The 12,492-nt window shown below is 46.4% G+C and overlaps 1 protein-coding gene across 1 annotated transcript in view; it reads left to right on the plus strand.

Annotated features, from left to right (window-relative positions):
- LOC131271861 (furin-like protease 2) overlaps positions 1–12,492 on the plus strand; it is an 89,982-nt gene that overhangs the window by 71,549 nt on the left and 5,941 nt on the right. Inside the window, exons 9-11 of the mRNA XM_058273423.1 lie at positions 981–1,137; positions 9,051–9,325; positions 12,160–12,436. Of these exons, the coding sequence (XP_058129406.1) occupies positions 981–1,137; positions 9,051–9,325; positions 12,160–12,436 (709 nt within the window). The remainder of the gene's footprint in view (positions 1–980; positions 1,138–9,050; positions 9,326–12,159; positions 12,437–12,492) is intronic.

Below are 12,492 nucleotides of genomic sequence, written 5' to 3' on the forward strand. Positions count from 1 at the left end.
TAAAGTTCAACGTTGTTCGTTTACCTTTGCACGAGAGGCGTAGAGTACAATTTCCCTCGTAATTGAAGCAAATTGTAATTTGACTTGTGCGAATCATTCGTATTTTCCTTTCGACTCGGCCGCCCTTCCCTATTCCCTCCGAACAATAACAACAGCAGCAACATCCGGGCTCAAATGTGTGATAATGACAGCGAAGGAAATTAGTTGCGAGAACCGTCTTTGATCTTTTACTGCGCCATTTGAAATCGGAGATCTGCTCCACAGCAGCCGAGAAACAGTCGAGCATATGGCGGTGAGGCGGTGTACCTGCGAGCAGGAGCGAGAAAATAGGAGCCCCGTTGTCTGGTGTATGTTTTTCTTCCATTTTTTTGTTTTTCCACCCCCTCCCAACACGGATTACAACCTACCCAACAAGCGAGAGTCGCCTGTTGTTTGTGTGGAGCGGACGCAAATTCAATTATCTTCGCCCGGGAAACGCACCCGCAAACTAGAAGATCCGGTAGTCCTGACCTTTTTGCCCGCAAACGAGCGGCCAGATTAAATACCGACTCGTTCACTGTCATTTCATTTGCCCTCCCCGAGGGGAGGGGAGGGGATACGCACCGGTTTTTGATGAAAAACTTGTCCGAAATGTGCCGATGTTTGCTTGCCTTCCACCAGAAGCGTACAACGTTCGTGCAGACAAGGGGTTGTTTTCTTTCCCAAGCAGTGTAGCTTTTTGACTAAAATATACTTCCAGTCCCCATCTCCAGGATTCTCTTCTTCCTCGAAAACTATCCGGAACCCAGCGCGTCAAAGCTGGTCATTTACTTTAATTTAATTCTGTTTGGTTTAACTATCCTTTTGCTTTACTTATCGCTTACGCTAGAGCGCTGGCCCACCGGAGGGCATGGTCCCCCGTTGGCCGCAACAACTGTTCATATCGTTTGTGCAACACCGAACTAACCGATTCTTTCTACCCCGTTTTCTGCCCCATACAGACTACGATAATCGAACGTGTGTGCCGTGCGAGGCAAACTGTGCCTCCTGCCAGGATCGGCCCGATTACTGCACGAGCTGCGATCATCATTTAGTTATGCATGAGCACCGCTGCTACGCCGCCTGCCCGAAGAACACCTACGAAACGGAGGATTACAAGTAAGTGCCCCCGGCGTACCACAAAGCCCATATGATGTTCGTTGCACGGAAGACACACCGTTGTTGAAGGCACAGTTCCATCGTCGCACTCAAAACGACACAGGTTGTGTGTCCATCCACCCCACCCTTAATGACGCCGAAAGAAGCCCGTAGCAGGAGGTCAACTTTTACCTACGATAATATTGGCGCAAAGCTTCGCCGCACGGTGGTTGTACCGGGGGGGTGGGCCCACTTGTCCGGAAGTAGATCACTAATCTCCGGGTCTTTAGCCACCACCGGAGCCACCTTTCGGAACATGTGTTCTTTCTGGGCAACGATTGAAGTCGAACGGCGGATGAAGATGGGGTCGATCCCCGAAATGAACCTGAAGTATGTTACACAGAAGTATTATTTTAAGGTATTACCATGCTTCGGTGTGTCCACAGTTCCCCATGGGTTACAGCAGCTGCCATTTCACCTCCTGCGGCGATGGGCAAGGGATGTCTTTATCTATGTGTAAACAAAAATTGCCACTGTTTTCCCCTACCGCCCGGTACCGGTTCCTGCGTTCCTTCTAGTGCTTCGTGTACTCTTCGGGTTGTTGGGACTTCGATTGAATAATTCAACCTGTCCCGGGTAACAATCCAGCGTAATCCCTACGCTCCGGGGAGCCTTAGATGCACCTTCCAGGTATGTTTCCGTTAGTTCGAGCTGGCTCCTCGTTCCGGGAAGAAAGGCGTGTAGCGACAAGAATTCCAGCAACTCCGGGCAACAGCGAGAGAACCCATCGTCCTCTTGTTGACTCGTTTGGCCGAGAAACGGCACAAAGTAGCCAACGAAGTATTCAATTGAGACGCCCGTCCGTATTGGAGCCATTTGCTGTCTTAACTTTCTCGAGTGCTATCGATTCCATTCTATATTCATTATGACTCCGTGCTCAACGTGCTACCGAACCATCGACAGCGAACGAGGACATCGTGTCGGACGACATTGTTCGGTTTTGTTGTCCTGTAAATAAACGCTACCAACAGGTCAAGCCCGGGTGGAACCGAACACTCGAGCGGCGACTGCTTCCCCACAGCGTAGGAGAACAAATGGACAACAAAAGATATTCTTATAAATTTGCACACGATTACCAGGGACTTGTGGCGTTGACAGTTGTCGATCTGCATTTCAATCGCCCTCACGAGGGCGACACGGTCGACTTCCGCCTAGGTCAGGTCACAAGACGCTGGTGACCAGACTGACCGACATTTCCGTTTGCCCGTTGCCGCGCCAGAGGAACGGGCAAATTGAAAACAAGATAAGCAATCATTTAATATTCCATCGAAGACTTCACCGCTGTGGGGGAGTTTTCCTTTGTCGACGCTTTTCCTAGAAGAAAGAAAGGAAAAAGGCAAGGACATTAGAGAGCGTTCGGAAGATGGTGGAGAACATCCGCCAGCTCATAGAGGGCAACTACGACCGAAGGACAAATATTGAGGTTGGGGTATCGTTTGCTGTCGATCGAAAATTTGCTTTTGATGAAATTTTTCACCCACTTTCTAGATATGGAGCATTTTTTTTTCCCCACAACCATGAATTCGTTGGGTGTTTTACTCCCCATCCAGCAGCATCGTCCTCTTGCTCCTCGCACCCTCACCTCGGTGGCTATTCGTGGGGAAATGTTTCGGTTATTTTATGAATAAAATTTTATTACATCGTTTCACGAAGCAAAACGTGATGAAACCTGTACGCCATTCGCCCACAGCCCGGACGGGGCACATTCGTGACAGCGGGCCCCGGAAGTGTGTATGGATACTTTTGCACCTCATTTCACGCAGCAGCAGGGTGTTGCGCATACGAGTGCCGTGAGGTGACGATTGTAAAAATAATGCTTATGCTGCACAGTAAAAATGGCATGTCGTTTCATTTTAACGCTCCGTTTACAGTAAAGCACTCGTATTGTTTTCTTTTGTCTTCTGGTGGAGGCGTTAAAATTGAATCGATTGTTTCAATCATTTTGCGTGAACGTACAGCTTTAAAAAAACCGGAATGTTGTCCTCCCCGGTTGTTGCAGCTTACTTTCGATCCTTCGCCAAACATAATCCGACGAGAAGACGGTGCAAAGTTGATGGATTACTCGGCGCTTTCGGCGCGAAGCTTTCCACCGGGGGCATGCATTCGTAATGAGCGAGTTTTGGGGCGTGAAAAAAAATCTCATCAAGCGTAATTGATTGGATAAAGGTTGTCGACGGCGGGGGAAAATTAAACAAAAAACACCTTCGAGGAACAACTGTCCGGGCCAATTAAACTGTTGGCGCTGAGAAGCTTAGAAGGGCTTCCAAAATTTGACTAAAAACGAAGCTCACCTTGGTCGAGCGGCTGAATATGCATAAAATGTAACTTAATTCAAATTTCATAACCTCTGGCCTAATCCTGTCCGGTGCCAGATTACCTTCTGTTGGCGTTTCGTTCGTAACCGAACTTTTAATGGTAAAGGATTTCCGTTGGTAAATGTATGGAAAAACATTTTGGTAATTTTTGGGAGGGATTGCTTTTTTTCCGCAATCACCTTTGGTTAGTTTTTTCTTGCAAAATTTTCTTCCTGGCATCTTTTATGTAGCAAATGCTTATTTTTTAAGTCCCACCAGTAGAGTTCATCGCTTTGTGTCCGGTTCGTGCTTAAAACTGCTCCACGAATAACCATTTTATGGACCATTGTCGCTGTTGATCGGTTTCACAATTGCATCCGATTTGCGTTGACTTTCAGTTTCCTTTTTTTTGCGTTGAAACGCTTCGCCCAGCTCTTTTTTAGCACGATTATCCTGCAAATGAAACGTTCCAGATTTAGGGATTGGATCCATTTCCTGTCGGAAGTGCCATTGTTACTGGCTCGATCGAAATCATCATAGTTATTGTCGCCAGAGTCGTTCATCGCAAAGACGAATGGTAAACATAGCTGGTCCCATAGCCTTGGTGCTTATGGTATCTTCCTTCGTTTCTCCAGTTGTGTGCGGACAAAAAGTTGCTCTCCTGATGTTTATCGCCCCGGCACATTACAGAGGCAAACCGCAATGGGAGGGAAATGTTTTGCTTAAGATACTGGTTTATAAAAGCTTATTTTTATTTAGTTTTCTCCTTTTCCGTCCATTCCATTATCGCACAAAAACCCCGCTCGTGACCGATTGTTCGCCGAAACCGAACCGTTTGACACCGTGCCAATTTTATTTACTCGCCAAATGTTGACTCCGATCCGGTTGGCATTGTTCTTCCGGTTGCTTACTGTCACACGGTCGTCTTCCCTTGACCACAATGGCCCCGAATGTCGTTGGAAAGTTCTTTAATGCGGAGAAACGAACTAAAAAGAATGTAACCTACTTGTTCGGTGCGGATTCGTTGATTTTCCTGCGAAGCGAACCATCCTCCGTCGCAACGATTCACCAGAAACGCGAGGGATTTCTCTAGTGTTTGTTTCGGAAAAACATTCTGCCATGGACAGGCTTCGCTACTTTTCTTTATGTCGCCCATCGATACTGTCATCGCCATCGCAACAAAACGGCACGAAATAATATTATTTCTGCAAACCTTCGGCCTTCCTCCATCGCGCGCATCTTTTCGCGTCTGCTTCGTGTTAAGCGTTTCGAGCTATGGCTTATTCGCGGAACGATTCCCCGAGTTTTTGCTTCAAATTATGAAATTTTGTTTCAGAGCGAAGGAAAAAATTGGGGAAACCGAGGAAACGGAAATGAAATACAAACGATCGCTCTGGGGACGATCGGTTTGCCCGCCGCAGTGTAACGAACCGTGCAAAATGACAGGATATTGACGAAGAAAATGGGAGATGAATGGGAGAGAGGGAGAGAGAGAGAGAGGGGATAGGATTCCACGGTCGTAGAAGGAAAAGCACTCGGACGGCGAATGAAGCAGATAATTTGATTGGGAAATTGCATATCCGAGAGGGAAGGAATTGGGTTCCCAGTCCAGAGGGAAAACCGAATTCAAAATATGGTCAGCCAGATGATAGTTCAATCGGAATCTTCGACCAAACATTGTCCAGTTTTCTTTGCGGATCGATACCGAATCATGTCCATATTAGTGTTTGCAATTACATTGCAATGTCGCTTTGTTTGTCATTTTAAATCAAATGAATGATTTAAATGATAGCATTTTTCATTTAACGCTTTAACGCTTTTTTAACTTTGATCCAGCGCGTTAAACGCAAACCTTGGCAAAGTGAAATATATTTTAGTATAATTTTCTAGTTGCACTGAACTAAACGTTTTGCTACACACAGCAGGTAACTTTCTTAAGCAGATAACAGCCTAATTCCCTAATTTCTCCTCAATTCACCTCAAACTTACTAGAATGTATTCAAATTTAAACAGATCTGGCATAATACCTTTAAAAAATCAACGACAGGGAAAGGAGAGAAGAATGAGGAGAATTATAAATGCATTGAATCACACCGATTTGTGAGGCCGTTTGGTGGAACTGTCAATAACAAACATTGCAGAGTAACACTCCATCATTAACAAATTCGGAAAATTATGGAAATTATCAAGGCTGCAACTGTTGATCCAGAATGTTGTAATGTTTTAAATCGTTTGTAATACCACGACTATACAAACTTTGTTATCAACTTTTATATTAATTGCTTTGTTATGCGATTTTGGATTTATACATTTCCACAAAATAATCCTTTATGGATATGGTCAACAATAGTCTGTATTTCTGGTAAAAAGTAATTGTTTTCAACTTCTTTAGTATTTTTATTAAAGTATTAAAATGATTTGTATTTCATTGTATTGAAGGAAGTATTGTATACATTTGAATGTGCCTTTGATTGCAAATGGGTTAAAGCTACGGTTTGTTCTTTATGTAAGTATTTATAAGATTCATCTGCAAACGTCATTCCACATTAGAAAGTAAGCTTAGAGTTTTCTTCTAAATTGAAACTCCAACGATCGTGGCTCCTTATAATATTTACCATAGTCCTGAATGCTGTTAAAATAGAAACTTAAACTACCTGTTTTTTTCAAAACATTTTTTGGTGAATTAATGTTGTAAACTGAGTTAGAAAGCTACATTTTGGATTTATTACGAAACATGCTCTAATGGATGAGGAGATTCTCTTTATTTCCTTAGCTAAGCTTGTCGTTTCGTTCGCTACGTTTTGAAACATAAAGGTAACGGGAGTCATAAACACACTTCCTAAGAATGCCAACGAAACAATGTTTCTGTTTCCCGCGGAACAAAATAAAAAAAAGGACACTCTCCCCTCCCGGTCCGCCCCGCGGCCACGTGGTCCACGTACGCGATGGATGTTTTGCTAACAACATTATTCAACTTCATTTCGCACGATGTTTTCCACAAAGTCCCGTGGCCTCAGCCCTGCAGCCGGGCGGATGTGCATCCAGATGTGCACGGCGAGTTGGAGTTGGCGGCCCACATTATGCTATCGTTCGCTTAAATCTTCCCCTACACACCTGTGGGCGGAGCGGCGGGGAAGGGGGGTGGCGGTTGGTTCCAGCTGGCGTTAATGTAGCGCACACCGGAAAACGGATGCTTTTGGTGCTGGGGTGGTGACGCCAGTACCGCTTACTTACCCCTCGGCGAGGACGGTGGGTGGTGTTGGTTGACTTGGCTAATGGATTTCCCCGGGGGTAATTCGTACCCACACTGGAGCATCAGGTCCTTCGCTGCAATGGACATCCCGTGGTGTGAAAGACTGTCATCCGACCAGCGGTTCTCTCCCTTTTCCCCATGCGGCCAACGGCCGATGTTCCTGGATGCCCACTTTTGCCGCGGCGTCGAGTAAGGGTCATAAAAATTGAAAATAAAATTTCATGCTTCCCGCACTTCAACTTCCTAAACTCGCCGTTGACATCCGCTTCGGTACTTCCGCTTGCGGGACGTCCCGCCACACCATCAAAGCGACAGCAACAGCGCAAATATTATCTGTCACTTCATATTTTTTTACGATTATTTATCGCAATTTGCTGTCACGAGGACCGACCGATCCTGGACGCTCTCTATCTTTCCTTGAGGTTGCTTCCTGCCAACAGCCGGGACACTACAGCCACTACCGTACCGTACACCTGCCAAGCCAGGGAAGGAATTTACGAGACATGACTTACCTCACCGAGGAGACGATGCGCCCCGTCCCAAAGCCCCGCCATCCTCCTCCAGTGGGAACCGAAACGGGTACTAAAACCCCTTTTCCGTTCCGATGCCACGGACACGGGCTCATATTTTCCCTTATTTCATTATCATACACGCCACACATTTCGGGCGCCAGAAAAGGCGCCGGTGAAGGGGCCCGACCTGGTCACCCGAAGCGCGAAACGAATAAGGCCGGCAACGGGCGCGAAGGTGCAAACGATACACACCCTGGCAATTACGTGCCCCTGCTGCTAAATCTTCCTTGCCTCCAGGACGGCAAGACGGCAAGACGTGCTCGAGAACACTCTCGACATCTTTGTCGACCATGGAAGGCGTTTTCCCGGTGACAAGCTTTCCCAGGGAAAAATGGCTCGTCGAGCCAAGCTTCGGGGATGCCTTTTTGGCACGGTATCCACGACATGTGGAGCCTCTTTAAACGAGTATGTGTGTGTGTGTGTGTGGGAGGGGGGGGGGGGGGTGGGATCTCGCGTGGTGAAAAGTCAATTTCAGGTTGGCTCCTAGCAGCATGGTACCACGCGACATAACTCATACGTAACGCGCGCGCTTCCACTTTCCACGTGTCCTTTCCGAACCCCGGGAACTCCGGGAAGGACAACGGGGAAGATGGCACCCACCATTCGGCGAGTTCTCGAGGGTGTGTGTGCATAATTTATGCTGGTTGAGGTGTACATAAAAATTCTATCTGTATTTAAGTGTTTCCTACTGTTTTATTTTATTCTAGTCGGAAGGAACCGGGCGCCGAGCGAACGGAAAAATTGCACATACTAAGGGCACCAGGGTATGTGTACTTGCAAGTGTACGTGTGCTCGGCTGCCCCCTTCGTTGACCCCGAAATGCGTCGTCTTCGCCGGGCATCGCGTCGCTTGTGTGCATTTGTGCTTTGTTTCGTTGTTGTTAAATTTTATTGCCACATCTGGCGATCGTAAAAGTGCTGAGTGCTGCCAACGCCAACACTTACCAACAAGTCCGTTCCGCGCCGCCCCACCCCTCCAGGCAGGATCGCTTTCCCACGATCAGGACATCCGAATGTCCACCCAAGCGGAAAGGGGGAACCCATTTTTCTAGATTTTTTCATTTTTCAAGATTATTCTATTTGGTTTGACTCGCGCTCGGAGGGAACGCTTTTTACAGCTTTTATCGCCGAGAAGTGTTTGTTTGGTGTAACGATTCTGGCCTGCAACGAAAAGACGCACTTGGGCGATGGTATGAACTTCCCCATGGTTGGTCGTTTTAGTATAAAAGTTGATCATAATGCCCAATGCTAGTTGAAATTATTTCTTCCTTTGAGCGACGTTTTCCAATTTAATGTACTTTGATTTTTGTACGGAAAAAAATTTCAACTCCATAAACAAAATATCAATTTCTTCAGAGAATGAACGTCGTGATTAGATGAACTATTTTGATGTTCTTTTATCACCAAAAGGGAAAAAAAAATAATTGTTTGTGTTTGGTAAGAGTTCGTATTTCATCGAAACAGGTTTACTGTTCTCTCTTTTAAGGGTTTTGAATCTTTTTATAATGTTGAATAAATTAAGGTACAGTGTCTGAAGTGTGTACTTGCTTCCTTCTCGGATTTATTCATCGAACAAAAAGATGGCTCCAAGAGCCAGATAGCATTTAGTACTAAATGATTCAATCGAGCAACGTTTGAAGACTCTTTAATGTGCATTCATGCAAACCATTTCCTCCGCTCCAATTCAATGGAACTTTTTGCGCCCCATATCCTGTGCCATTGTAATACCTTTCCATTGTTTTCTGTTTCCTTCCAGCTGTGCCGATTGTCATACATCCTGCGCCACGTGCAACGGGTCCTCGGAGAGCCAGTGCATCCTGTGCCGGGCCGGCCGGTTCGCGCACGAAGGCCGCTGCCTGAACGCCTGCCCCGACGGCTTCTACGGGGACAAGAAGCGCCACGAGTGCATCGCCTGCCCGCACGGTTGCGCCACCTGCAGCAACGGTGCCGTCTGCCTCAGCTGCCACGACAACTGGACGATGAACCGGAAGGGGAAATGCATCGCCAACGGAAACAACAACTGTGACGAATGTAAGTGTACCGGCATCGGGAGGGGGTGGAAAATTATTGCACAATTATCGATGCCACCTCTGCGTTGTCGCACCGTTCCACGGCGCGCGGAACCATTAGTCTGCGTATAAATGCACCCGGTGCGGGGAAGCGGGATGGACGCGGAAACGGTTGGCACCTTGGGCCGACACTTCCTTTCGACGACGCTTTCGAAATTGGCCGGTATCGTGGCGAAATGGAAAACGTGCTCGCAGTCCATTTTTATCGCTTGATCGATTTTACCTCTTTTTTTACCTTTTTAAATCCCAACTAAGTGCATGCAATAATGGATCCCATTGCGAAGCCGGGCGGGAAAAAATGGTTCCCAAACTAAAAGCCACCTTCAAGCAAGCTTCAAGCCACCTTCATGTCCCTACGGACTTTCAACGTTTTTTTTTTTTCATTCGTTGCAATAGTCATGGAAAGAGAAAAGTGTGACTTTATCTCTGGTGCGTCATAAAACTGAATGGGTCTTTCCGGTACTTTTGCTAACCGGGCTCAACGTGCTTTGAAAAGAGAGAAATGAATAGTTTCGCGCCACTTTCTTTTTCTGAACTTAAATGTTTCTCTTAATTGAACTTGAATCGTTTTCCTTCCGCTCAGCGCCAGTATCGCAGATTCGTTAAAAATCAATTCATGAAAATGCTTTTTAACACGTTTATCACTGATGTTTTCTAAAAAGTTGTTTCACCAACAATAAATATATAATGAAAACTTAAAGCTGTATTAATCCCAAAACGATATTCTCGGGATGTTTAGTATAAGCTTGGTTTTCCAAACCGGTTGGTTGAATCAATCTGTTTAGTGTTACTTTAATCTGGCACTCAACGAAGAATTCTTCACTTTACTTCCTTTTTAACTATAACCCTGGTGACTCTTAAACCTAGCATCTAAATAAGAAGCTGTAGTGCTTTTGAACTGCACATGCCGATTACCGAAGGCTCTGTTACCTTAGTTTCGCAGCCTGATGAATGAAAAGGGTGGTTCGAATTTATTGTACGCTTCCGATAGGTTCTCCAACATACTGTAATCTGAAGTATTCACATTCATGGCGTTCAATGTTGATGCTTTATTGATAAAACCCTTTTTTCCCTCTGATTTTTAACAATCTTTGATCTTTATTTCACATAAAATCAATGAAGAACGTCATTAAATTTGTCAGAAAAAGGATACAGGTGTACATGGAGATTCATATGTTGTGCTTCACCTCTTTCCGAGTGAACGACCAGGCGCCTCCATAATGTACTCATTTGGTAGTTTTATTTATTATTTCCTACTGTAACGAATAATGCGCCCAAGTTTCGAGTGTATCTGATCTACCCTTGCACACTGAAGAGAGCATACGCTTTCCCGGAATGCTAACCACCACCTTGCTGGCGAAACCAGTTCTCCGGAAAGATCCGAAAGGGAAACGTGGAACGCGAGCAAAGGGGGGGGGGGGGGGGTCCTTTTGCTACGCTCCGATGGGGCAAACGACGCTTCGATTAATGCGCCGGACTGTGAATTTATGCTCGTTAGGCGAATTGCCGTATCGTTACGCCCGGGCTCGGGAGTGCACCGATGCATTTCCCCGTAATTGCTGAAGCGCTTCCGTGCACAGTGGATGGGGGCATCCATCTAAGCGATAAGCTTTCCATCGGAATCAAACGGCGCGCGTCACCGTCAGAGTGCGGGCGGTGAACCACCAAGCGGTAAAACCAAACGACCGACCTCCGTTCCTCATCCGCCTCCCACCACTTCGACGACGACCCGCGACGATTGTGCGACGAACCGAAAATGCAAAAATGCGCACAGAACCCGTACAAAGATTGCCAACTGTCCTTTGCGATTCTGATGTGCCGGGTAGAGGAGTAGCCGGATGTTGTTTCCTTGGTAACGGTGGCTCGCCATGTACATTCGCCCCTTTTTATGCTTCCCCAATCGGAAACTGCAATCAGAGATTGAGCGCCTGGGAAGGGAAAAGTTATTCCTCGGCCCCGGAAAGGGAGCTGGAGCGGTTCGTGCGGGATTCCGTGCGAAATTTTTCGCCTCTCTGGATAACACGACGGTATTTCATCCCGTGATTAAATTCCCAAATACGCGCCCAACCGCGTGACTCGCAGGGAATGATGATGGGGTGGGTTTGCTGCAATTTCCTTGGAAAATCATAGACCCCTAGGCCGGGCATGATGGATTATTCGCACAAAAGAACCGCAACCGCACCCGGCGTAAAATGGAGCGAGAGCGGAATTCGTAAACACTGTCATCGGAACGGAAACTGTTGCCAAATGATAATGCGTCCGGCAGGCAGGGTAAATATTGGTGATTGATCGGTTTTAATGAGGTCTGGCTGGATGTTATTGTCGCCGAGGCCCGAACCGAGGTTGGTTAAGGCTATTTTACTCTATTGCATTAATATTTACCCAATTGTTTTGTACGGTACTGGTTTTTACTTTCCCCTCGGGCTGGGAAAATTGGTTTAAATCGTACATCTTTAATAACAATATTTTCTCTACGTTCTCTACCTTCTCTTCCCGGGATCGTAAACCAAATAATCAATATTGTTGCGTTATTGTATCACCAACCTGCAACATGATTATTTTGTAAATTAAAATTAATATTAAAGTGAATAATTACATCGCCTGTGATGGGTGGATGAAATAATGACCTGTCGTCATGGCGTGTAACGTTGATTGACTTTATCCTCTTATGTGTATATTCTCGTTTTTTTTCAACCGAAGGAAGGATCAGAGTCATTTCCCGGTCGATTAAATGCATTCAAACCCGGTTACGAATTAAAACGTTTTTCGTTTCGTTTCTGTCGTTCTTCCACACAGCTGAATACTTCGAGAACGGCCACTGCCATCCATGTCACTCGACGTGCGAAACCTGTACCGGGCCGACGGAGAACGAGTGTCTGACGTGCGCCTCTAATCTGCTGCTCCAGGGTCAGCGCTGCGTGAACGTGTGCGACGAGGGCTACTACATGGAGGTGGGCGTGTGTGCCAAGTGTCTGCACACCTGCACGCAGTGCGTCTCGCGGATGAACTGCACCGCCTGCATGAAGGGTTTGCAGCTACAGAGTGGCGAATGTCGCACGACCTGTGCCGATGGGTAAGTTCCAACCGAACACTAAAGCCATTCGAAAAGAGATCGGCTGACCGATTCAA

Source organism: Anopheles coustani, chromosome 3 (genome assembly GCF_943734705.1).
Source record: "Anopheles coustani chromosome 3, idAnoCousDA_361_x.2, whole genome shotgun sequence".
Lineage (NCBI taxonomy): Eukaryota > Metazoa > Arthropoda > Insecta > Diptera > Culicidae > Anopheles > Anopheles coustani.